Genomic DNA, 25,591 nt, shown 5'->3' with positions numbered 1-25,591 from the left:
TCAAAAAATTATCAAGGAGAACTGCCCTGATAGTCTAGAGCCACAGGCAAAATAGAAATTGAAAGAATCCACCAATCGCCTCCTCAAATAGATCCCAAAAAGAAATCTCCCAGGAATATTGTCGCCAAATTCCAGAGCTCCCAGATCAAGGAGAAAATATTGCAAGCAGCCAGAAAGAAACAATTTGAGTATTGTGGAAACCCAATCAGAATAACCCAAGATCTAGCAGCTTCTACATTAAGAGATCGAAGGGCTTGGAATACGATATTCCAGAGGTCAAAGGAGCTAGGATTAAAACCAAGAATCACCTACCCAGCAAAACTGAGTATCATGCTCCAAGGCAAAATATGGATTTTCAATAAAATGGAGGACTTTCAAGCTTTCTCAGTGAAAAGACCAGAGCTGAATAGAAAATTTGACTTTCAAACACAAGAATCAAGAGAAGCATGAAAAGGTAATCAAGAAAAAGAAATTGAAATGGACTTACTAAAGTTGAACTGTTCGGTTTACATTCCAACATGAAAAGATGATGTGTATGATTCATGAGACCTCAGTATTAAGATAGCTGAAAGGGATATATACATATATATATATATATGTATATATATATATATGTTTATGTGCATATATGTATATGTGAGTGTGCATGTATGTATATATGGAGAGAGAGAGAGAGAAAGAGGGCACAGGGTGAGTTGAAGATGAAGGGAAGATATCTAAAAAAATAAAATCAAATTAAAGGATGAGAGAGGAATATATTGAGAGAGGGAGATAGGGAGAGATAGAATGGGGTAAATTATCTTGCCTAAAAGTGGCAAGAAAAAGCAGTTCTGTAGGAAGGGAAGAGGGGGCAGGTGAGGAGGAATGAGTGAATCTTGCTCTCATCAGATTTGACCTGAGGAGGGAATACCAGACATACTCAACTGGGTGACTTACCCCACAGGGGAAAATGAGGAAGGAGAAGTTAAAAACGGTGGGATGACAGAAGGGAGGGAAGATGGGGGTGGAGGTAATCAAAAACAAACAGTTTGGAAAGGGGACAGGGTCAAGGGAGAAAATTCAATAAAGGGGGATAGGTTAAGAAGGAGCAAAATATAGTGAGTCTTTCACAACATGAGTATTGTGAAAGGGTTATACATAATGATATGCATGTGGCCTATGTTGATTTGCTTGACTTCTTTGGGAGGGTGGGTGGGAAGTGAAGAAGGGAGAGAATTTGTAACTCAAAGTTTTTAAAACAGATGTTTGAAACCAACAAAAAAAAACTTTTTGCATGCAACTAGAAAATAAGATACACAGGCAATGGGGCATAGAAATTTATCTTGCCCTACAAGAAAGGAAGGGAAAAGGGATGGGAGGGGAGTGGGATGACAGAAGGGAGGGCTGACTGGGTAACAGGGCAACCAGAATATAAACCATCTTGGAGTGGGGGGGAGGGTAGAAATGGGGAGAAAATTTGTAATTCAAACTCTTGTGAAAATCAATGCTGAAAACTAAATATGTTAGATAAAAGAAAAAAGAAAAAAAAGAAAATAAGCATAAGATTAGGCATGAGAGATTGGGCCATCTATCACAGGAGATGGACTCACTTGAAGAAGTGGAGGAGTTAGCCTTGGTAAGACATAAGGGTACTTCATCATGTGATACAGGCGTAGAGGAGTGGCTAATGGCAGAAGATGTCTGAGTGATAGGAGATGAGGAAAAGAAGAAGTTCACTGTGAATAGCCTCAATTTTTTTTTTCTGTAAAACATGGGGAAAGATTCTCATCTTAGAGCTTGTGAAGATAGAAAGCAATGAGAGGTTTGAGGATAGAAGCAGATGTTTGGAAGAGTCACTTTGTAGAATGGGATCATTATTGCGCTTAGCCATGTAGCCAAGTAATGTCAGAGGTGGACTTTGAATTCAGGTTTTCATGACTGTGAATGCAGCAAAACGTCCTCTGTCTGATATGCCCTCCCAAATTTAGTCCCTGTTAAGGGCTTTAGAAACATCTACAAATAAGTGATTTATGAAAATAATTATACGTTTGCATTGACCCTTGAACAGTCAACCAAGAGAATAACTATTTAAAAGAGTAATGCATTATGTAATTTAAAGTAAGCAGTTATCCCAGATGGCATACAGTTAAAACAGTCACTTGTCAGCTTGGAAACCCTAACAATGAACAGTCTTCAAAGCCCATTTCAGTCACTTCTTAGCTGTAGAGCTAATGGCAAGTCACTCAATGTGTATAACCTTCAATTCCTTCATCCAAAAATAGGAACAGTAACGCCTAAAGTGGCTATACCTAATCAATGGAAATAGCTACTGCAGGCATTATGCAGGGTTGTTGTGAGAGTTTAAATTACAGATCCAGAGTCATTAATCCAAGCAAAACACAAAACCAGGATTTAAATTCTGATCCTATCTCAACAGTCGATGTTCTCTACAAACTGTCTCATCTAACCACATTGAGCAACTTTTAACTTTGTTAGGGGAAAAAAATGTGTCTACCTTTCAGGGCAGAACTCCTCTGGCTCTGGCCAATATTCTGGGTCATGATGAAGTGCAACAAGTGGAGCCATCACCACTGTCCCTTTAGGGATCGTCAGTCCATTGATCTCAACAGTTTGCTTGGCAACCCTTTCGACTCTGCCAGCTATAGGAAACATCTTGAGATTTTCATTTGTCACCATGTCTAGGTATTCCATCTGTGCCAGGGCATCGTATGTGACTGCTTCCTGGAAAGAGAGAAAACAGTTTTAAGTACTAGGTTCTAAGTACTAAGGTGACTTATCACATCTATCTTGACTCACTTGGTCTTACAATGAGTCTATAAAAACTCCATTGCGCATGCTGTCACCAACTGTTACAGTATTACCTTCTGGAGGAAAGCTACAAATGTATTTTTACTAATGAAACTATGGAATGTTGGGGGCTCACTGTAGTTATCAAAATGCTAATGAAGGGACTCAAAACTTCTGAGCTGTGTCAAAGTGAGACTATTATCTTTATAAATGTTTTCATTAAATGAGCCCTCTTGAGCCTGTGACAAAACTCTTGAACCTCAGTAGAAGAAGTGGTGTTAAGATTAATCTTGTTTTCTCCAGTTCTTCCAGGTCTTCTTTTGAAACAAACCAGGGTGACTACAAAATCTAGGGTGAGACAGTAGGCAAAATCCACCTCAGTAATGTTTACTTTAGAAACACTTGAAATCTGAATAGAGCCCTTCTGTGTCTTCACAGCTTCCCAGATTCTATTTCTTGTTGTCTTTGATTACAATTTCAAAAATGACTACCTCCTATGAAGACTCTAGAAATCTTTGCTCTCAGCTCACCATCAATGTTGGGATGCATTGATAGTTTAATATCTTACACATTGAAGGTTCTTCAAAACAAAACACACTCATAGGAATGCATCGGCAATGGTAGAATTTAAAAGAGGTATTTGGGATAGGGACAGAGAGTCTTTCCCAATGTTCCTCCCAACAGATGACATAGACAGTTATCTCTTTACAAGGGCAACTCTGATCATATCCTTCTGTTATGAGACTTCTATGTAGCTTAGAGAATATTATGCGGCTTGTAAAGTGTGGAAGAATCACTATTAACTAATCATCACCTAACTCCAAGAAAAATATATCCTGGCAACCTGCAGAATAATAAAGAAAATTAGTAACACAAAAACAAGATCTGGTCCCAAGCCACAATGAGACAGAATCTGGCCCTGTTTTCTTACGTGCCCTTAGTTATTCTCAGCACCATTAAAGTGATTCAGGTTTGGCTTTGCTAGGTGGTCAATGTGATCTAGAGGTCTCCTTTTAGGAAATTATCTACTCTCCATTCCTACTGCCACCACTTTAGCTGGGTCATGCATCACTGTTTGCAGGGTGTATTTCAATACATGCTCAAGACTATCCACTTACTTCATAGGGAAATGACTATTTACATGTTCCCATGATGATTATTACTCTAGTAGGTCCAAGAGTGATAGAAAAGGATGATCCTGGTGCATCAAAAAGGGATTCCTTGGTATGGAAAAATTCCAATGTCCATTCATAAAACTTTTTGTCTTCTGGTACCCAGAAGAGTTTATAACCCCTGTTAACCTGTCACATTAGAGACAATGAGAATCTGAGGGGAGGAGATGAGAGAAGATTAGGGAAGAGGAGGACAAGCAAGGTGAGGAGTAGAGAGGAGACCCAAACTCACAAATATATTTAGTATCGGAAGAGTTCAGAAATGACTGAAGTCATATAGAGCAAGGGGTAATAAGTGGCTTGTGAACTGAGGACCAATGAGTTTTTACAAACATTTTCCATGGACTGGAACTGTTTGCTGAGATATTTAATTCTTTGAAAGGAGAGCTTCATGTAATCATATGGTGTCTCAATATGCATTTCCTTTTTCAAGCCCTGATGATGCTCCAATAATGGGCAGACACTCAACACAAGTGACTTTGACAAAGCTTCTACAAGGAAATTAGACAAATGGGTGAATTGGAACTAAGTTGGGAGAGGGTGTGAATAGTTCTATTCCTCTCATCCTCTTACCTTGTTGGGCAAAACAGCATCTATCTCCTTATGAAGTTTCTCCTGGATCTCAGGGTGGGTGGCCAGGTTGTAAAAAAGGAAGGAAAGGACTGAGCTGGTGGCTTCATAGCCAGCAAAAAGAAAGTTAATGGATTGAGCCAGGATTTCCTCATCACTCAGATCTGAAATAGAGGCAAGTAAGATATTCAGACAAAGTCATCACACCTTTGTTTTTTCACTCAAGCATACCACAAGAAGTTAGGAGAGGCATCAGCCTGACTCTCCAGAATACCTAGAAGAGATCTGAAATACATTCATTCATATAATAGGAGTTTTCCACCCAAATTTATCATGACAAGGCAGGATAAGAGTTAATTCTAATGGACTTTGCTCAATCTTACTGCTCCTTGATCTATTCTGTTCTTTCCAGACATCTACCTCATTCTAGTTTTTATTTCTGGGTGTGATAAAAGTAACTTTTAATTTCAGGGAATTTTCTCTTCTTTCTAGTGCACTATTTCAAAGGTCAGACACAGTAGAAGGCTTTGACAATAGTCCACAGGAGAGGGGATAAGCACCTATGGTAGGTTGGTTGTGTATCATGTGAAGCAAATATGCAGAAGAGATGTTTGAAGGAATACTACAGATGTAGAACTGGAAGGGACCTCAAGGATCATGTCATCTAATATCTTGATTTTTTTGGTTGAGAAAACTGAGGCTTGAAGTGGTTAAACATTTTTACCAAAGTCTCATAGATGTCAAAGGTAGGAATCAAACTTGTTCCCCAGACTTCAGGGACCATGCTTTTCTCACTGTACCCCACTATATCCTATCTCTAATGGGCTCCATGGGTGGAAAGCATCCAGAAGGTAACAATAAACATTGATCACATTTACCTAGTGCTTAGTGTTTATATTTCACTTACATTATTTTATTTGACCACCATAACAAGCCTGTGAAATTGCTAGTGCAAGAATTCTTCCCTCCATTCTTCAGAAAAGGCAATTGAGGCTCAGAACAGCAAGAAGACTGCTCCAAAGCCACTGACTTAGCAAATGGTTGAAGCTGAGACTAGAATCTGGCCTTCTGACTCCCAGCTGCAGTTGCCCCATCCCCTAAAATATACTACCTCATTCAGGCTGAGTTCTTGTAGGAACGCTTAAGCACAGTGTAGAAGAACTGATATCCTACTAATGGTTGAGAAGTCTGCCCACAATTTTTATATTACTAAAGAAATTTGCATCTCAAAATAGTCTCTTTTTTCTTTCCTGTGTTGTTGCTCAGTTGCCTTTCAGTCCTATCCAACTCTTTGTGTCCCCAGTTGGCATATTTTCTAATTTATTTATTTATTTATTCATTTATCCATTTATTCATTCATTTATTTATTTATTCATTCATTCATTTATTTATTTATCTATCCATCCATCTATACATTTATTTATTTATTCATCCATTCATTTATTTATTTATTCATTCATTTGTTTATTTATTTATTCATTCATTCATTCATTTATTTATTTATTTAAATTTTTGGTTTTCAGCATTGATTTTCGCAAAAGTTTGGATTACAAATTTTCTCCCAGATTTCTACCCTCCCCCACTCCAATATGGTATATATTCTGACTGCCCCATTCCCATTAGCCCTCTCTTCTGTCACTCCACTCCCCCCCCATCCCCTTTTGCCTTACTTTCTTATAGGCAAGATAGATTTTTATGCCCCATTGCCTGTATATCTTATTTCTTTGTGGCATGCAAAAACTTTTTTTTGAACATCTGCTTTTAAAACTTTGAGTTCCAAATTTTCTCCCCTCTTCCCTCCCCACCCACCATCCCTAAGAAAGCAAGCAATTCAACATAGGCCACATGTGTATCATTATGCAAAACCCTTCCGCAACACTCATGTTGTTAAAGACTAACTATATTTTGCTCATTCCTATCCTATCCCACTTTATTCAATTTTCTCCCTTCACCCTGTCCCTTTTCCAAAGTGTTTAATTTTGATTACCTCCTCCCCCTATCTGACCTCCCTTCTATGGTCCCCCCCCTTTTTATCTCCTTCCTCCTTCTTTCCTGTGTGGTAAGATACCCAATTGAGTGTGTATGTAATTCCCTCCTCAGGTCAAATTTGATGAGAGCAATATTCACTCATTCCCCCTCACCTGCCCCCTCTTCCCTTCCTACAGAGCTGTTTCTTCTTGCCACTTTTATGTGAGCTAATTTACCCCATCCTATCTCTCCCTTCTCCCTCTCTCAGTATATTGATCTTTCATCCCTTAATTTGTTATTTTTACATATCGTCCCTTCATATTCAACACACCCTTTGCCCTCTGCACACCCTATACATATATATATATATATATATATATATATATATACATACATATACATATATATATATATGTATATATATATATATATATATGTATATACACACACATATATGCACAGAGTCCATTTTTGTTGCCTGTTCATCTTCCCAGCCAACCACTTGAACCTTGAGCTTTTAGTCGGCATATGACTGCTTGTAGAGGAGAGAGTACTTTGTCCCAAGATTGAGGGCTTGTGCTGTTGTTTGCAGAGCTATTTCTACACAGCAAGCTTTGCCACAGCAGTGCTCCTCCTCCCCCAAGATCCGCCAACCTGGACTATGACTCAGATCTAAGCCGGCTCTGAACTCCTGCTCTGATCTGCCACTTAATTCCTTCTATCAAGTGGGCCGGGGGCTGGAAGCAACTGCAGCTGTAGCTCTGTAAGCAGCCTCAGAGCTGCACCACCTCCACCACCCCCAGGCTGGTGGCTGGCCATGGATTTCTTTCACTTTTTCCCTGATGTTTTTCCCACTAACCTTCTCTGTTGTCTTTGGTGTTTGTGGGTTGAGCAGTCTGGTAACTGCCACAGCTCACTGATTCAGGGTGCTATGCCCTATTCTGCCTGACTAGCAGTTTGGTTGGTCTGGGCGCAGCCCACGCTGGGCTGTTCTCTGCTCTGCTCCCAGCTCAGTGTGATAGACTTTACCCAGTGACCATTCAGGCTGTCTTGGACTGGAGCCCTTCTTCCCTCTGCTATTTCGTGGGTTCTGCCATTCTAGAATTTGTTCAGAGCCATTTTTATAGGTGTTTGAAGGGTCCTGGGGGGAACTTTAGGAAAGTCCATGCTTTCCAGCTGCCATCTTGGCTCCTCCTCCAGTTGGTATATTCTTAACAAAGATCCTATAGTGGTTTGCCTTTTCCTTCTCTAGCTCATTTTAAAAATGAGAAAACTGAGGCAAACAGTGTCTAGTGACTTTCCCATTGTCAAAGACAGTCCAGAGACTGGATTTGAGCTCAGGTCTTCCAGACTCAATGCCTGGTATTCTGTCCACTGTACCACCTAGCTGCCCAACTAGCAGAGCACAAAGAAACATAGTCTAGGGCAAGGAATAGAATAAAACTGTGTGCCTCAGAGCAAGAAGAGAATTGAAAGATAATCAAGCCTAATACCTTGCTTTTACCTATGGAAAGCAAGTGCAGACAAGAGAAATGACATATGCAGGGTCACACAGATACTGAGTAGTACAGGTAGGATAAGAACACAGATTTTTTTTTCTCTTGAAAAAATTGTTTTTTCCTATCTCACTATACCTTATTCTCTTACTAGTCATGCAATGAAAAAGGGACTTTAGTGTCACCATCTGAGCTTCGACTAAGTTGACCATCACTAATTGAAATACAGTGTTGATAATTTTCTCCATATAGCTCATCCTACAGAAGTCAAGCATCTTTCTGAGATGACTACATAATACCACACAGTGTGGGACTTAGAGGTAAGTCAGGTCTGAGTTCAAATCCTACTTCAAAGTTCTACTTGCTGTAATGAGGTGGAAATTGCTTAAACTCTCAGCCTTAGAGTCCTCATCACTAAAATAGAAATAACAATGATACCAAACACATAGCACTTTTCATGAATATAAAATATGTATGTAAAATATATGTAAAGTGCTCCACAGATCTCAAACCCTGTAGCATCATCATTTCCATCGTTGTCATTATCATTGCCATTTGGTATATCATCTAAGCACATTGGAAAATTTTTCATACTTCCACAGGTTATGGCTTCAAGCTTCCATTTAGTGACTACCCTCATTCCCAACCTACCTTTCTGAGAGTGCTTCTCTGAATTGTTAGAAGTCTGTGTATCCATCATAAGCTGAAGGAAGTCTACCCGCTTCTGGAAAAATAATGGAAACCAATAATGCTGAGAAAACACTTGAGGATGCAGAAATTAGCTATGGACACAACAACTTAATATACCAACTACATGATAGACAAGTGAAGATCTGAATGATTAGAGTTATTGTTGCTTCAGCTCAGTAGCAGAATTAGAATCTACCCAAGGCACTTCTGCAAAGGACCCTGGAATACTGAAGATCCTGAGTCTTAAGTGAATAAAATAAAGACTTAAAATGAAGTTCTTTAACTTTAAAAATTTTAAAAGATTCTGTCCCAATTAGCAGCTCAGTGTGATGGAAGGGAAACACTCTTTTAAAGGGAAGAGCTTTTATTAAAATTAGATATTTCAGGAAATGAATTCTTCTAAGTCTGACAGAAAGGATAGAAAGAGAATACTTCAAACATTTTTATCATTGATGTGGGCATAGTTCTTACTTTGTGGCTGGTTTTTCATGATTCCTATAAGCAAGGAAACTGATCTTCCTGTGATCAATCAATGGAAATATCTCTTCAAACTCAGCTAGATTGGTCCTTAGGTCAAAAACATGCAATGAACCAACATGTCCATGCTTGAAGACTCTGCAGTTTGCAAGGAACAATAATCGGTTGTACTTCTCTGATCTGGCCTTCAAGAATTAAGGGTCATAGCTCTTATATAAAAAGGCCTCAGAATAGAAACTTTGTGGAAAAATGGTAAATGTTCAAAATTTTGGCCAAGCCCATATGGAGAATTTGAATACAACATTACTGGCACAAAAATTATAATTGTGCCAGTTTGGGGGAGTCTATAAATGAAAGTGAAAAGTATTTTCTTTGTCTATATGTTCCTGCTACATATCATGTATTAATTTACAGTATAAAATGGGGTATTTGTCTTATCTCACCTATCAGGCTGTGAATTAGTTGAGAACTGGGATGATGTCTTTTATATCTTTGTACTCTCTTAGATGTAGATCAAAAGGCCTGGTAAATATTAAATAATATAAATATACAATTAGAGTTCAGAATTGACTTAGAGGCCACAAAGTAGACATTTCTTCATGTTACAGAAAGTCCTCAAAATATCTGGCAATTGAAGTTGAATATATAAATATATATATATATATATACATATATATATATATATATATGTATGTGTGTGTGTGTGTGTGTGTGTGTGTATATATATATATATAGGTAGTGTGTGTGTGTGTGTGTGTGTGTGTTTGTGTGTGTGTGTGTGTACAGAGAGAAAGAGTACAGATGAACACAAGTGAAATGGAAAACAAGTTCTTGGGGTGCTTTTTGCTCTACTCTGTGGATAAAGAATATCACCTTTTATAATTTACACATATTTTAATCATTGGAAAGACATACTTACCTTCTGTGAATTTTTGATTCGTTCTTCCTTTATTTTTTTAACTGATTTCACTAAGAAATCCGTTGCATGTTTTGGAAATACAGATATATCCATTTTTTTAAACAAAGGAGTAAGGAATGGAAAGAGCACTGAGGAAAAAAAAAAACAAAAAAAATCCTTATCAAACTGTAGAATTTCCTGAGAGATGCTATCCCCTTTATTTGCAGTGTGGATGGGTAGAGGGTAACAGAGGTATGAATTTTAATATGGCTTACTCATTTCCTTTTAGATATCACCAACTATCTGTGAACTGGTGGGGATCAATGAAAGGCCCAACAATGGAAAGGAATCTCCAAAATCAAGCATCCTGTGTCCATCCCTAGTCTTCTAGATTAGCTGCTAAGCTACCTATGACTGACTCACTCAACCCAAGAGGATTTAGGTCAGTTGCTCTCTACAAGCCCTCCCTATCTACCAATTAAAGAGTTAGCTCTCCATAATTCTTGAGATTGTGTTGTAGTCTCTCTATGCATCAGTTTAATCCTCTGTTAAATAAAGGGGTTAGATTTGATGGCATCTAAGTTTCTGTCCATCTCTAAGTCTATGATACAACTTAATGAGTTACCTTCAGGAATGTAAGGACCACTGCATTTTTAATTACTGATTTCAGTAAAGAAGAACCGACTTACTTGTTGTAAGTATGAGTGGGTCCAGAAAACTGAATCTAATTAACTTCTTGACTTCTCTGACATAGGGATCATTCTTGTTATTCAAGGAATCCACACTGACACCAAATGAAGTGCTGATGATCACATCCATACTGTAGGCCCCAAAAATGCTGAGGAGAGAAAGCAAAAAAAGACTCAGAACACGCACCACATCTTTCATCTCCAAGTCAAGACATGAAGTGGGGCTCTAAACCAATGATGTCAAACTCAATAGAAACCAGGGTCACTTAACCACTCCAAAGGATACCCATGGGCCACATATTGAAATGAAGAAACCACATATTAATATTGCCTGCATTCTGTTTTTTTAAATTTTATTACATATTTCACTATGACATTTTAGTATGGTCTGGCCAGCTTTGCCAACTATGCTCTGTGTTCAAACCAGCAGGGCACATGGGCTAGAGTTGAAAATGGTCAGTAGCATGTACTAGCTGAGATTTTTCAGAAAAATGTTGATTATTTTCATCAACTACCTAGAAGCCAAAAAGCATTTTGTAAATGAATGAATGGTAGCTTAGACATTTATGGGACAAAATGCATAGCATTGGTGGTTGGTATTATCAGTTCCTTTTTCTAAGCTGTTGGAAAAGGTTAGGTTTCCCTCATTTAACCAGGTTAAAAGTTATCATTTACTAAGTGCTTACCATATAGCAGGAACTCTGCCATTTTCCCAGAACCCTAAGTTCATCATTTCTTATTGCACAGCAGTATCCTTTCACAATCATATACCACAACTTGTTCAGCCATTCCCCAATTGATGGACATCCCAAAAATTTCCACTTCTTTACACCACAAAGAAAGCTACTATAAATATTTTAGAACTTATAGGTCCTTTCCTTTTTCCCTACTCCTCTTTAGAAACCTAGTAGTGTTATTCCAGGGTCCTGGGTCAAAGGATAAAGGCAGTTTAACATAATTCCAGTATGTTCTCAAAGGTAGATGGGTCAGTCCACAATTATACCAACAATGAATTCTGGATGAATTGTCAAACAATGTCTCAGTTTTTCCACATCCCCTCCAACATGTGTCATTTTCTCTTCAATCCCTTTAGCCAATGAGATAGGAGTAAACTGATATCTCAAAATTGTTTTATTTTGGATTTTTCTAATAAATAGTAATTTAGAAACTTAGTGGGTCCTCAAGGTGCAAGAAGAAAGTCATAGTAACCAGAATGAAAGAACCGATGATCCTGTGCACCCTGCCTGGTCAGACCATACCTGCAGCATGGTGTCCAAAGTTCAGGGCACCATATTGGAGAAGGACATTGATAAGATGGCGGTAAATGGTGTTCAGTGAGTAGTTTGGTAAGGTGATTCAAAACAAAAAGGTCTGTTGAAGGAACTGAAGATAGTTTAAATAAAAGAAAATTTAAAGGAGATATTTAGAAAATGATTTAGAGCATTTTTTCATATGACTATAAATTGTTTTGATTTCTTCAGCAGAAAGCTTCCTGTTCATATTCTTTGACCAGTTATTAATCAGAGAATGACTCATATTCTTCAAGATTTGACAAAGTTTTCATACATATGTGATATAAGACCTTTATCTGAGAAACTGTCTATAAAATAGTTTCCCAGTTTTCTACATTCCTTCGGGTCTTGCCTACATTTGTTTTATTTGTAAAAACTTTTTTAATTTAATGCAATAAAAATTACCTATTTTATACCTTCCTTTGTTATTTATCTCCTGTTTATTCATAAATAGTTTGCCTATGCATACATCTGATAAGTAATATGTTCTAATTCTCCAAATTTCTTGGAATATCTCTCTTTATATCTAGATCATGTATCTGCTTTGACCTTACCTTAGTAAATGGTATAAGATATTGGTCTATGACCAGCTTCTGCCATATTGCTTTCCAGTTTCCCCTACAGTTCTTACCAAATAATGAATACTCCTCCCAAAATTTTGAGTCTTTATATTTGTCAAACACAAGGTTATTGTATTTATTTGAAGTTGTAAATTGTGTGCACTGTTCCATTGATCCACCTTTCAATTTTGGACCCAGTAAGATACACTTTTGATAATAACTACCTTCTAATACAGTTTAAGATCAGTATTGCTAAATGTCCTTAGTTTACATTTTTTCACTAGTTCCTTTGACATTCTAGAGTTTTTGTTTTTCCAAATGAATTTTGTTATTATTTTTTATTAAAATATTTTAGTAATTTAATTGGGATGGCACCGAATATATAAATTAATTTAGGTAAAATTGTCATTTTTATATTGGCCATGACTATCCATGAGCAATTAATATTAGTTCAATTACTAAATCTGATTTTATTTGTATCAAAAGTATTTTTTATAATTTTGTATATATATTTCCTGGGTTAGTTTTGTCAGGTGTACTCACAAGTATTTTATCCTATCTAGAGTTATTTTGAAAAAGGTATCTTTTCTAGGTGTTCCATGGATGGACATTCAGCAAAGGAGGTTGAGAAAGAATGGTCAGGCAGACAGGTGGAGAACAAAAACAGAAGAATCAGAAAACACAGGGAACAGAGAGCACATAAAATGAGGCTTTCCTGGTGAAGGGGGAAGGACAGAGGAATTGTTCAGAATTTGCCCTGGATAGGACTACTTAAATCATCAAAAGCTCATAAGTTCCAGGCATCAGTGAGCCTTTGGAACCCAGAATAACAAAACAACCAACACTCCAAGAAAACTGCAATAGAACCAATCAAGATATTTCTTCCACAAATGTGCAGACCCTAGACCTAATATAAAGTCTAAAGTCAGTAAGTTCAAAAAATGGACAAACAAAAAGAAGCCCATAATAAAAGCTATTGTGGTGACAGAGACATTCAAAACACAAGCCCAGAAGAAAAGAACTCCAAAAACATCTACAAGCAAAGATGCAAAAGAAAATACAAGTTGAGTACAAATTCAAATAAAATTTGTGGAATAAATAAAGAAAGAAGTTAAGAAATTAGTTTTATCATTTTTCTTCATTAATGTAAAATAGGTCATTAGTAATTCCAGAAAAAAATTTTTAAAAGCTTTTTAAAGGCTGAGTTGAATGGTAAATTTAGAAGCCAGGCTACAGAAAGTTCAAGATAGGAAAAGACTAAGAAAACAGGAGCAAAAGTAGAGTGATCAGTTGTCAATGGCTTTGTCAAGGTGTTTAGCCTCACAGGGGAAGATCTAACTATGTTGTCTTAACACTTGCTTTGTTAATTAAAATGTCAAGAGAATAACTCTAAAACCGGGTGCTTCAGTTTCTGAGGGTAGATGGCAGAAGAGAGGCTTAGGCAAGCAGGGTGTCCTGTTGCTCCTCACATTCCTCAAGCTGTTGCCCCGTACTTACTCTTTCAGAGTTACAGGCTTGCTTTTCTCTGCTTCCTTCTGCATGTTCTTCACTAACACATCTCCATATTGGATAATGATGGGAAACATCTAAAGGCCAAATGACAATAATTATATATGGATAACCCAATTCCAGAACAAACCAGATTTCCCAAGCCAGAAGAAGCACAATGCTATTTCATAAATTCATTTTCATGAATATAAAGAGCATACATGTATAGTAAGAAGAGGCCTTCTTGGCCAACTACTCAAGCTACTTCATTCTAAAGAAGGTGAAATTGCAGGCAGAATCATTACATGACTTGCCAATGGTCTTTCAGGTACTAGGCATCAGAGGTGAGATTGGAGATCAGTTTCTCTAACTTCAGTGACTATGCTTTCTCCATTGTATCACCATAAAAAGGAAACAAAAGATTCTCTTACAGCAAGCTCAAACTTGTGAGCCTATTACTTTAATGGGGGAAAATCATTGGAACTTATTTTGTTTGCTCTCCCCCAGACTCTATTTTCCGAAATCTGACCAATGTCCATATCTTTACCTCCTTGAGTTTTCCACTTGTAAATGTTGGAGACAATACTGTTCGAACCCTCTTCCATTGGTCATCTTCAGCAATTGAGATAGAACTCTCTAAAATCCCTGTTGGACCAAAATTCTAGGAGAAAAAGGTAAAAGGCAAGATGGTTTAAGTATTAATTTGTTGAACTAGAAATGGATATTTATTACACTTTCCAGTATAAAAATTAATCCTTTCTATATATCTGTGGTTTGTTATCTGACTCTTTATAACCCATGGACTTTGGTGACAAGAATTTCTTTTCTGGCTATTTAAAAGCTGTGACAATTCTACCTGCAGGATCAGTTTCCAGATTGTATCACTACAGAGGTTGCTTCCCAGGATGATGAGTACTTATGACAGATTAAAAGCATTGCTATTCCAAGATTCCTGGGTGCCATGTCCTAGACTATATGACACAGTGTCTGAGGTGAAATGGTGGTGGTAGTGGTGGTACTGGTGACAATTTGACCAGGCTGGCACACATCACATTCTATCTCTTCTTCATGGCATCAATTGTTTCAGTTACTCTGACTGGCCTGTCACATGTGAGATAATTATTTGACAGTTGGTGGGGATGACCAGCACCTCCTCTACAGGAGTTTTTCCCCAGGATAATGCCTGGGAATGCCTAGACAAAAACAGAAAAGGAAACATGGGTGTACTTCTAGGATAATGTCTTCTGTACCCATCTCTCTGTTGGAGGGAGCTATTATTGCCTGTGGAGATAAAGAGAGCAGGCCCATTTTCCACAATGATCATTCCCTTTAACAATGGCCCTGTGGGCTACATTATAAGCAAGAGTAGTTGTTGGGGAGGCATTGCCACTCTCAAGTTTTTGGGCCCAAGTGATGTTGATGGGACTTCAAATCATTCAACAAAAGCTGCCTCCTGTCTCTAGCTCAAGCTGTATTTCCCTGCATTGCCAAGGGTGTCTTGCCTGCCCTATTTTCTTTAAGAGTTCAATAGTGAAGCTATTGTCTATAGATGATCTAAAAACTTTTTGATTCTTAACATGCATAGCCTGTTTTACCCATTGCTGCCGGCAACTGTGACTTACCCGACGATTGGTGAAGACAGAATAGCACTCCTTTACCATCACTGATTTGATAATCTCTGGGTCCATGATGGCCAATACAGGTTGTCTGCCATCAAAAAACCTACAACCCCAAAACTGAACAAACTACATAAGTCACCAAGTTACATTGTTCGAAAGAGAGGTTGCAAGTGAAACTATAAATTGATGGCCATGAGCTCATTGCTACCTTATGTTTGCTCTAATCTGAGATGTGTCGGTGAGCCAGGAATCTAAAATAAAACTCATTTGAGAATATTTATGAAATACTTAGTGCTTGTTTAAGTTAGAATCCTGCCTCAGACACTTTCTAGTTCTGTGACCTCAGACAAATCATCAACCTTTCTCATACTCAGTTTCTTCATTGGCAAAATGAGGGAAAGGGTGGTATCAACCTTACAGGGTTGCTGTTAGGATCAGTAAGAAAACATGCATTAAGTGCTTTGAAAACCTTAAAGAGTAGATGCATCATTGTTGTTGTTTTTGTGTGGTATGATGGGGAAAAGAAATAGTTTCATTGAGGAGGTGACATTGAGGAGGCGAATTGAACTTTAGAGAATAGTCAGGCACTCAGTAGGAAAAGGAAGGGAAGAGGGCATTTCGATGACATCAAACAGTCACAGTGGTGTGAGAGTGGCAGGTGTGTTTGGGAGCCAAAGAGTCATATAGTTTGGCTAAAGAACAAAGTGTATAATTGACGTTCCATCTTGGGTGGCAGGGGGAGAAAATTTGGAACCCCAAAACTTGTGGAACTGAGTGTTGTAAACTAAAAATAAAAAATATATAATTTAAATAAAGAACAAAATATATAGAGTTAACTAATGGGAAATAAACCTAGGAAGATAAGGTGGTAACATTCTAAGAAGAGCCTCAAACATGAGCCAATAGTTTTTGCATTTTATTTAGGAGCCAATAGGGAGCCAGGGTGGACTTCAGTGCAGACTTGCGAACATTAACATACAATTGTATTAAGAATGGTTGAGATGATTGAAAAAAAAATTCCAAAGGACCTTTTTGAGATGAAAAAATGACATCTACCCACAGAGGGAAATCTGATGAAGCATATTGTTTTTGACTTTATTTTTCTTGAGTAGTTTTTTGGAACATGCTAATATGGAAACATGTTTTGCATTATTTCACATATATAACTATATCATATTACCTACCTTCTCAATGGGTCGGGGAGAGCCTGGAGAGAGGGCAATTATTACAGACTGAAAATTTTTTAAATCAATGTTAAATATAAATAAAGTTTTTAAAAATAAATCATTTTTAAATGGACCAAGTAGAAGAGAAAGTGGAGGCAGGAAGAGTCCAGTTAAGAGGCCACAACAATACTCTAGATGGGTGATAATAACAACTAGTTCTAACATTGGTAGTGGTGGAAGTAAGATTATAAAAGGGATTTAAGAGGTGCTGCAGAGATGGAATTGAAAATTCCATGAAACTGAAGAAATCTGAGATAAGAGGGAGAAAGAGGAGTTGAATATAAAAAAGAAAATTGTGAAAATAGATAACTATATAGATCTTAGGTTTCAAATTCATTGGTGACCTACAAACAGCTTTAAAACTCTGGGTTATGAGATTAGAATGATATTGGAGAATGATTAACAAAATAAGTAAAATATAATGCAGTAGTGTTATTGTTGTTGTTCAGTCCCTTTAGTCGTGGGCAAATCTTCATGACCCCATTTGCAGTTTTCTTGGCAAATATGCTAGAGAAATTTGCCATTTCCTTCTCCAGCTCATTTTACAGGAAATTGAAGAAAAAAGGGTTAAGTGACTTGCTCACACAGTTACTAAATGTCTGAGGCCAAATTTGAACTCAGGTCTTCATAATTCCGTGACTGATACTATATCCACTATGCTACCTATGTTCCCAGCTAAAGTTATGTACCATTTATTTGAATTGGGTGAAACTGACCCAATTTTTTTTACGAATGGTCTTTTTCTTGTAATAGAAGTAGAAGAATCTGTTATTGGGATTCAGCACAGAGTGAGGGTTTAGAAGTTGGGGTTGGCAGAAAAAAAGAGTTTGAGGGATACTAGAAGTGGTAGGAAAGCATTAATGTAGCAAACAATAGGATCAAAACCAAACTGAGGAAAATAAAAACCCAAGGGGAGGAAGAACAGGAATATGGTCAAGGACCACCACGTACAATAAGAGTGAAGACTACTAGATTTAGTGGGGATGAGTGGGAAAAGTAAAAAGACATAAGTTGGTGGTTAAATTGTGGAATTTCAGTTCTGGACTTTGGCACTGGAGAGATTATTAGTTCAATGAACATGCTACCTGGAGGTGAGAAAAGGAACTCTTTGGCATGGGAGAGGTTAAGGACTTGCATGGTCAGGTTACCAAGTGAAATATTGTTTGTAGCCACAAACAGTGGGTTAACTAGAGGATAAGATGGTGAAACTGGCACCAAGGTCACTGAAAAATTTGGGAAATTGACTTGGAGATGAGTAGATAATGGGGAGAGTATTTAGGGGATGGTGGAAGAAGAATGATTTGTAAAAAACACTGATGATTAAGAAGTATGCCTTCCCTGTCTTCTAAACCTTTGCATAGGAGGTGGAGGGAGGATGAAACAGAGCAGAAAGCATTTTAAGAGAGATTAAGAGATGGTTGTGTTTCTATTAAAGCAAGGAATTAGGAATCAAGGTGGTTGAAAAGTTTAGAGATGTTTAGGAAAGTTCATAGATGATAATAGGATGAAGGTTCTGCAAAGTGCAGGAGGTATAGGTAATAGAAAATTGTGTTGGAGTGTGCCTGGGACATAATTAGAGTGATTAAAATGAGGAAAAGTATTCAGGATGAAGCATTGTGGGTACTTGCACTTAAAGTGATGAGAATGGATGACATGATTATGAAGGCAATATAAGAAGTATGCTAACATGGCCTGCTTATCCAGAACCAATCAACGAATATGTATGCATGTATGTATGCATATGAGTATGTATGTATATAAGTATGCATACATATATACATAGCCTTCATATATGCTTCATCCTGAATACTTTATTTAAAACACTCCAATTTCCCACACTCCAACACAATTTTACATAATACATGCATCTATATATATATACATGCATACACACATATATTCATGTGTGCGTGTGTGTATCTTGTTCACTTGTGCTCTTATCCCTTCAGAGATGTGCTCTACCCATGTGTGTACCAATGTGTGCTTGTCCCAGTGTAATTCCAACAAAGATTTCTTCTTGTTGTATTTTCTTATGTTTGTGAGAGAATTAGCACATAGTTTATAGAAGCCTTGTTTTGTTACTTATTCATTCTCATTGCTATTTAGTTATGTTCCCTGTCATGGACCATGTGTCGTATAGCTGATTAGTAAAAGGAAACCTTTGTCTTAGTGCTAAAAAGCTAAGATTTGGAGAGGATTCTGGCCATCCCCCCAATCTCTAGAATCTGGGGTAAATACTACGAGGGTCCAAACTGACAGGGTATCAGGTGCCACACTAATATTAACCAGTATATCATTGGTTACTCATGAAAATTAAAGTGAGATTAGTTCGTGTGGTATTCTGTGATTTGCTATTAAGTGTATAATTATGTATCACCCCAAATTTCTAACATTTCTAACAATGCCACTATTGTTTAAGTTGTCCTACTCACTAAAAATGATAGTTGCTAAGTATGAATTACCACAAACTCATTGGGTCCAAATCCATGGTTCAGAATTAATAAGATTTTAGACAGTAAATTAAAGAAAATGGAAGAATAGCATTTTGAAGTAAAATTAATTCTCAAAGAAATCTTCGTTACCCTCATTCCCCCACATATTATTACTCCTCTGATCATCTTTTTTTCAGTACTATTCCTTTTTACATGTTGAATTATACAATAGAATGGACACTGCTTCAGGGCAGGAATTCTTTTTCAGTACATCTTTGCATCTGCATGGCTCAGCAGGCCTTTACATGGTAGGCATTTTATGCAATGTTTCCTTGTTTCTTCAACATCATAGGCATTGAACTAAAACAAGGGTTTATGTAAAGAATCCATGACACAGGGTAATATCATACTAAGTGTATCTGTTATGATGCTAGGGACCTGAACTAGAATTCTGTGGCATTAAACAGATCTCCAATACCTCTACCTTCAAAAAATCATTTGGGTTTCATGGAGAACTGTGTGCTACTGATCATTGAAATATGTAGGTATCCAGGAAAGATTACTTAGAGCACTTACCCCCAGATTTTCCCATATTTTTTAAAACAAGTCATGTCAAAATCTGCAAAGCCCTGTAAAAATATTTTAAAATCAGATATTGGCCTGAATTCTTAATAATTAATAGTGTTAAAATGTCCTATATTAAAAACAAATACAAAATGACTGTATTTCTTACCATTGCTGTTATTCTCTTCACTTTGCCTGGAAGTCTTTGCCCCCCCATCCCTACTTCTTGACATCTGACCCAGCTCAAATGTGGTCCCTTCCATGAAGCCTTTACTGATCTCTCCAGTAGAAAGAGATTTCTCCAAGATCCTTGTTTTCTTGATTTTAACTATAATGCCTTTTTTCCTATGCTATGAAAGCTCTTAAAAAGTAATGACTGTGTGATTCACTGTACTCATAACATAGTGTCTAGAATATCCTAGACATTCAAATGAATTCATATACTTTATACACTTTTACTCTCACTATATTATCATTAAAATTACTATTATCTCAACATATGCCATTCTCTGTACTGGATAATAGGCTCATCTGGGTCACCTACCATTTATATTTTTATCTTTAAATCTCCCCTACTGAAGAGATTCTTAAAAGTTTGACATCATAGACTTTTTAGTGGTCTAGAAAAGCCTATGGAATCCTTCTTGAAATGTTTTAAAATACACAAAACACAAAGCATTACAAAAGAAACCAATTTTTATAAAAAATAGTTATCTAAAAATTATATTTCCTATGTTAAGAATCCTTGATTTAATGCCTATCGCAATATATCACTCAAAGTAAATTATTAATAGATGTTAATTTAAGATTATTGTTAACAGAGTCATGATGATGAAACCTTTTGACAAATCCCATTTGCTTTTAATTGTATCTTATACTTTCTAAAGCTATTTCACATCCATTTCATACATCAATATGTCTCATTTGATTCTGACAACAACCTGTTTAGCTAATTAATAAATTGAAGGACAGAAAAAGTAAGTGGTTGCCCTATCTCAGCCACTGACCCATCAATCAGGTCTTTGGACTCTAGTTTCTTTCCAGTACATGTTACATTTGATCTAAAGCTTCACATGGAGTCTGTCCTATCTCTGCACCAACATCTAGAGATAAATGCTCTTAGGTAGTCAATGAAAAGGCACAGAGAGCTTTCAAAACTGGCCTCAAAAACAAGAATTCCTGAGTTCAAGTTTTGCCTCTCACACATGCTGGTTAGGTGACCCTGGGCAATATAATTAATCAATACTCCAGGGAACTCTCTAAGACTAAAAGTCAAATAATAGCCATTACTTCACCTGGGAATTGTTGTGCCAGTGAAATCACAGGTATAGTTGTTGCCCCCCAGAGCAGTGAGGGCACAGGGCTCAAAAGGAAATTCCCTTTTAATCAATGGCTAAATCTCCCAAAAAGTATTAAGAAGGCTGACAACCACTCAAGCAGAATTTAGTGTAAAACATTTAATATCCAAGAATTTTTAATGAAGCTCTTTGTCCAATGAGGGTCTAAATACTACTACACACTCCATTCTATACCACAAAAGGACAAGTACACTATAACTTGTCTTTGGTAAATCTGAGGTGGTAAAAAGAATCGGAAAATCCTAGACCTCTCATTTGACAAAAGAGGAAATTGAGGCCAAGAGCAATTATTCTTTCCACTGTGCAAAGAGTAAAGGACAATTCATAGAAACTCACTTTGTAATAAGCAAGAGCATTGCCAAAGAAAGGAAGAGGGGTTGGTCCAGGAATTCCAAGGTTTTTAAAGAGCTTGTGCGTCCATGTTCCATATCTGGAAAATGAAGGAAAAATACAAAGACATTAGAGCCAAGGCAAAAACCACAATCATAAATGGTAGAGTCTGCTTGTCAGTAATCAGAAGGGGAGGAGATATAAAGGTAACTCTGAGGTAAGACTACATTCACTCAGATCCAAGTGTCGAGGGGGCACTTCAAGAGATACTTTATTACTTCCTCAAACATCCTGAGATATTACACAACCCAGCTGAGATTCCTTGAAGTCTCAGTAAGACTTAGTAAGACCTGAGACAACACATTAGGTGTAGCCAAGTTTGGCAAGCCTTGAGCAAACCATCATCACTATTCCTGCTGAAATATACCCCCCTCTTTCTAGATTTATTCCATCATTCCTACAGCTGAACTCTGTGGTACTATGACTAGTATCAAGTCTCTGTTGCTAGAATGTACCCAGTCCATGGTAAATGCACCATACGCACAACCAAGACAGCTTAAGACATGAGCCTCAGACATGAAGCCCTCCTCTCTAGGACCCAACACAGCTCTGGTGCGTCAGACATGGGATCACTCATTTTGAAAACCAGAACAGCAGACACCCCAATCAGTTTCCAATATGTTTCACTCACCTTAATCGCCTGCTCCAACACCAAAGACTTAGAATCTACACCTCTTACTTTTAGGATCTTATCTGTGGGAAGAGCTATTTAAACTATTCCTAATATCCCTCCCTCCTTGAGACTAGAAAGAGAAATGAATGTTTGCTATGACTAACATACTCCTACTGCTTACTTTTCCATTCAATACAGAGTTCTCTGATGATTGAGCAAAAATCACTCACTTTCCTTGCCTCTATTTCCCATTCTCTTCTCCCTAGACATCATACTCCTATCCTCCTCTTGTAGCAATCCAGCTCTGCCCATCTCTTCCCATGTGTCCTCTGGATCTGCCTTCTATTATCAACACAGTTCTCATGCTCTCAGATATACTAGTCTTAGTGTAGGACTTAGTACACTCCTTCCTTGCTCATTAGTACCACTCCTAGATCCTTTCTCTGTTATCACTTAGCAACTTTGAGGTCCATTCCTTCCATATATATCTTCCCCAATTCAATTCTGGAAGCAGTTACACACTGGATTACAGCTCTCTTTTCTCAAGCACTTCAGACACTGGCTCACTCTTCCTCTGCAATCTAACGCTGCCCTTATACCAAGTGACATCAATATTTAGCTCATCCCCCAAACCTCATATTCTCTATTTCTTTATCTCATCTCCAATGTCCTATTCTTTCATTTCTCATCCATCATATAAAAGGATAATAGCAACTTTGAACTTGTTATTATCCCAAATATTTTAATTCTATGGTCAAGGATTCTAAAATTGCTTCATATAACTAGATCTTATAATTTCTTTTCTTTGCACATCGTATTTTTCATAAACTTATCTTTCACCTTTACCTTGAATTCTGGTCCCCAAAAAACTGCCATTCAGTATCCTCCAATGCTCTGTCTTCACCTTTTTTGGTAAAAAACAGTAATTCTATATTTACAGCCAATGGCTCAGCCTCCTTCCATCCTCTTCACACACACACACACACATGCACACACACACACACGCGCACACACACATACACACTATGAAATAAAAGCTTTATAACAAATAAACAGTCATGCAAAACACATTGCCACATTTTCGCTATCCAAAAATGGAAGCCTCCTTCTGTATCACCTCTGTCAGGAGACGGACAGCATTCTAAATTAGCAAACCTTTGGACTCATAGTTCATCATTATGAGGATCAGAGTTCTTAAGATTTCCAAAACTAATCATTTTTACAAATATTAGCATATTAATTATTCTTCTGGTTCTGCTAACTTGGCTTTGTATTCAGTTCAAAGTGAGGTTCAAGTCATACCCTTGCAGCATCCTTCCTCATTTGTTTGGCTTTCTACTTGCACCTCCAATTATTAACTTGTTCCCTCTCTATTCCTCTTCTTTTCTTCCCCAGTATATTCTTTGTCTTATCCCTTATGTTTCTCCTTGAAGATCATTAAACCACCACAAAATCACAACAAAAGTCTCTATTGTATTTGACCCCATCGATGACTCCAGCTGGCACTACTGTTCTGATGGGAGGTTGCATCCTAACCCTCCATCAAGTGGAATGCAAATATCTCATTACTATAAAGTCTGTCCTGATTCTTCAGCTTTATTTACTCTTTTGGGAAAAAATTATAGAGCCTTTGATCAAAGATTTAATAGCTTTGTTCTGATAGTTTTTCTAGCAAACTATGTCAATTCATTTTTATAACCAAACCAAATCAGCATTTTAGTTATAGAAATACCAAATAACAAATATATCCTTATATACATTATAAAAGAGTATGAACTACTAGAAACCATCTGTTGTGAAATGTCCTGTGATAGACACAAAGGAGCTGTATCTAATCAATTGATAAGTTGTAGGAGGAAAAAAGGAGGTTGTCACTTACAGAAACAGGAGAGTAAGGAAGAGAAGAAGCAGTGCCCAGGTTCCAGCACTTAAGCTTGGGATGATATTCATTATCATGCTCTCTACTCAGCTTTTTTATTTCTGTATCTTTTCCTCCTCTCTGAGCCTTTCTTCTTAAGACCTCAACTTCAGGTGTTCTTGTAATTCTACAACAATTTGTGAAAGGAATATATAGCCTATAAAACAAGGGGTGGAGTCAAAGAGCAGCCAATAAAACCATGATCCAACTGGGGAAAAAAAGCTCATGGAATCCTGTGATGGTCAGTCAAGTTCAGAAAACAATAATTAACCTTAGCTGCTTTAGAGATGTAATAGTAATGATGTAAAATCTTTAATCCTTATCAGAAATAGTGATTACAAAGCCAGAGTGGAGTTAAAGATTTATGGAGATCTAAAGTATGAAGGAAATAGTCAACAAGCCTGTGTGTGCCAGATATTGCACTTAGTCCATGGAATACAAAGATAAAAATTCTGCCTATGACAATTAATAACAGTTTGAATAGGAAAGTCAAGAGTCATAGAACCATAAAAAAGAGGTGAACTCTGATTCATTAGGCATACATTTGAATGCAAGGTCTACCACCTCTATAACCAGGAAAATTTGCTTTACATCACAGGATCTAACATTTCTCATCAGTAATGAGAGACTCAGAGAATGCAAAGGTCTCTTCAAGCTCTGGATATATCATCTTTGTGCCTGGACATTATCATCTTAAAAAAGGGAAAATAATGTTTATAATACATTCCTAACAAGTTCCTCAAGAAACTCAAAAGAATTAATGTTTAAAAAGAGCTTTTGAACTTTAAATGCTGTATAAATATCAGTTATTACTGAGATTGCCTGCTGCTAATGAGGCTGTATATATATAGCTATAGCATGTGAACCCCTGAAGTGCTGGGAGGAGGAGGAAATGCCCATCACATATTCTCTACTCATCCACAGAGAAACTTACTTGGATGGAAGTCTCTATGGAAGCTTCACAATGAGACCAAACCCCAGTTGCCAAACAGGGCTAGAGATGTCATTCCAAAGCAAATAAAAAACCTCAGGTAATAATTAACTGCTAGCTTCCAACCACTGATAGGAAAATAAAATCTGTTCATCCTCTTCCCTAAATCACATAATCATGATTTCTGATTTGAAGGGTACTTGAAAGGCCATCTTACGAAAGCAAATACATGAACAAACATCTTGTCTGCAGCTGACCAAGCAAATGCTCATCCACTGAGTCATTTAAGTCATTTCTGTCCCTTCAGGAGCCCATTTGGGTCTTTCTTGACAAGGATATTGGAGTTGTTTGCCATTTCCTTCTCCAGCTCATTTTACACATGAGAAATTAAGGGAAACAGGGTAAAGTGACTTGCCCAGGGTCACATAGCTAGTAAGTGTCTAAGACTAGATT

The 25,591-nt window shown here is 37.3% G+C and overlaps 1 protein-coding gene across 1 annotated transcript; it reads right to left on the bottom strand.

The window, feature by feature from the left end:
• Positions 1-2,490: 2,490 nt before the first annotated feature.
• LOC118833856 (cytochrome P450 3A8-like) lies at positions 2,491-24,289 on the bottom strand. Its single transcript, XM_036741272.1, has 11 exons — positions 24,169-24,289; positions 21,623-21,716; positions 19,941-19,993; positions 15,710-15,809; positions 14,635-14,748; positions 14,097-14,185; positions 10,748-10,896; positions 10,080-10,207; positions 8,645-8,717; positions 4,533-4,693; positions 2,491-2,721 (listed from the first exon to the last, which is right to left on the bottom strand). The coding sequence occupies exons 1-11, from the start codon at positions 24,243-24,245 to the stop codon at positions 2,491-2,493; spliced, it is 1,269 nt and encodes a 422-aa protein (XP_036597167.1). The 5' UTR covers positions 24,246-24,289.
• Between the last annotated feature and the right edge of the window lie 1,302 nt (positions 24,290-25,591).

Source organism: Trichosurus vulpecula, chromosome 1, assembly GCF_011100635.1.
Source record: "Trichosurus vulpecula isolate mTriVul1 chromosome 1, mTriVul1.pri, whole genome shotgun sequence".
NCBI lineage: Eukaryota > Metazoa > Chordata > Mammalia > Diprotodontia > Phalangeridae > Trichosurus > Trichosurus vulpecula.
The sequence above is the reverse complement of the archived record's forward strand: the minus strand, read 5'-3'. Positions and strand labels throughout refer to the sequence as shown.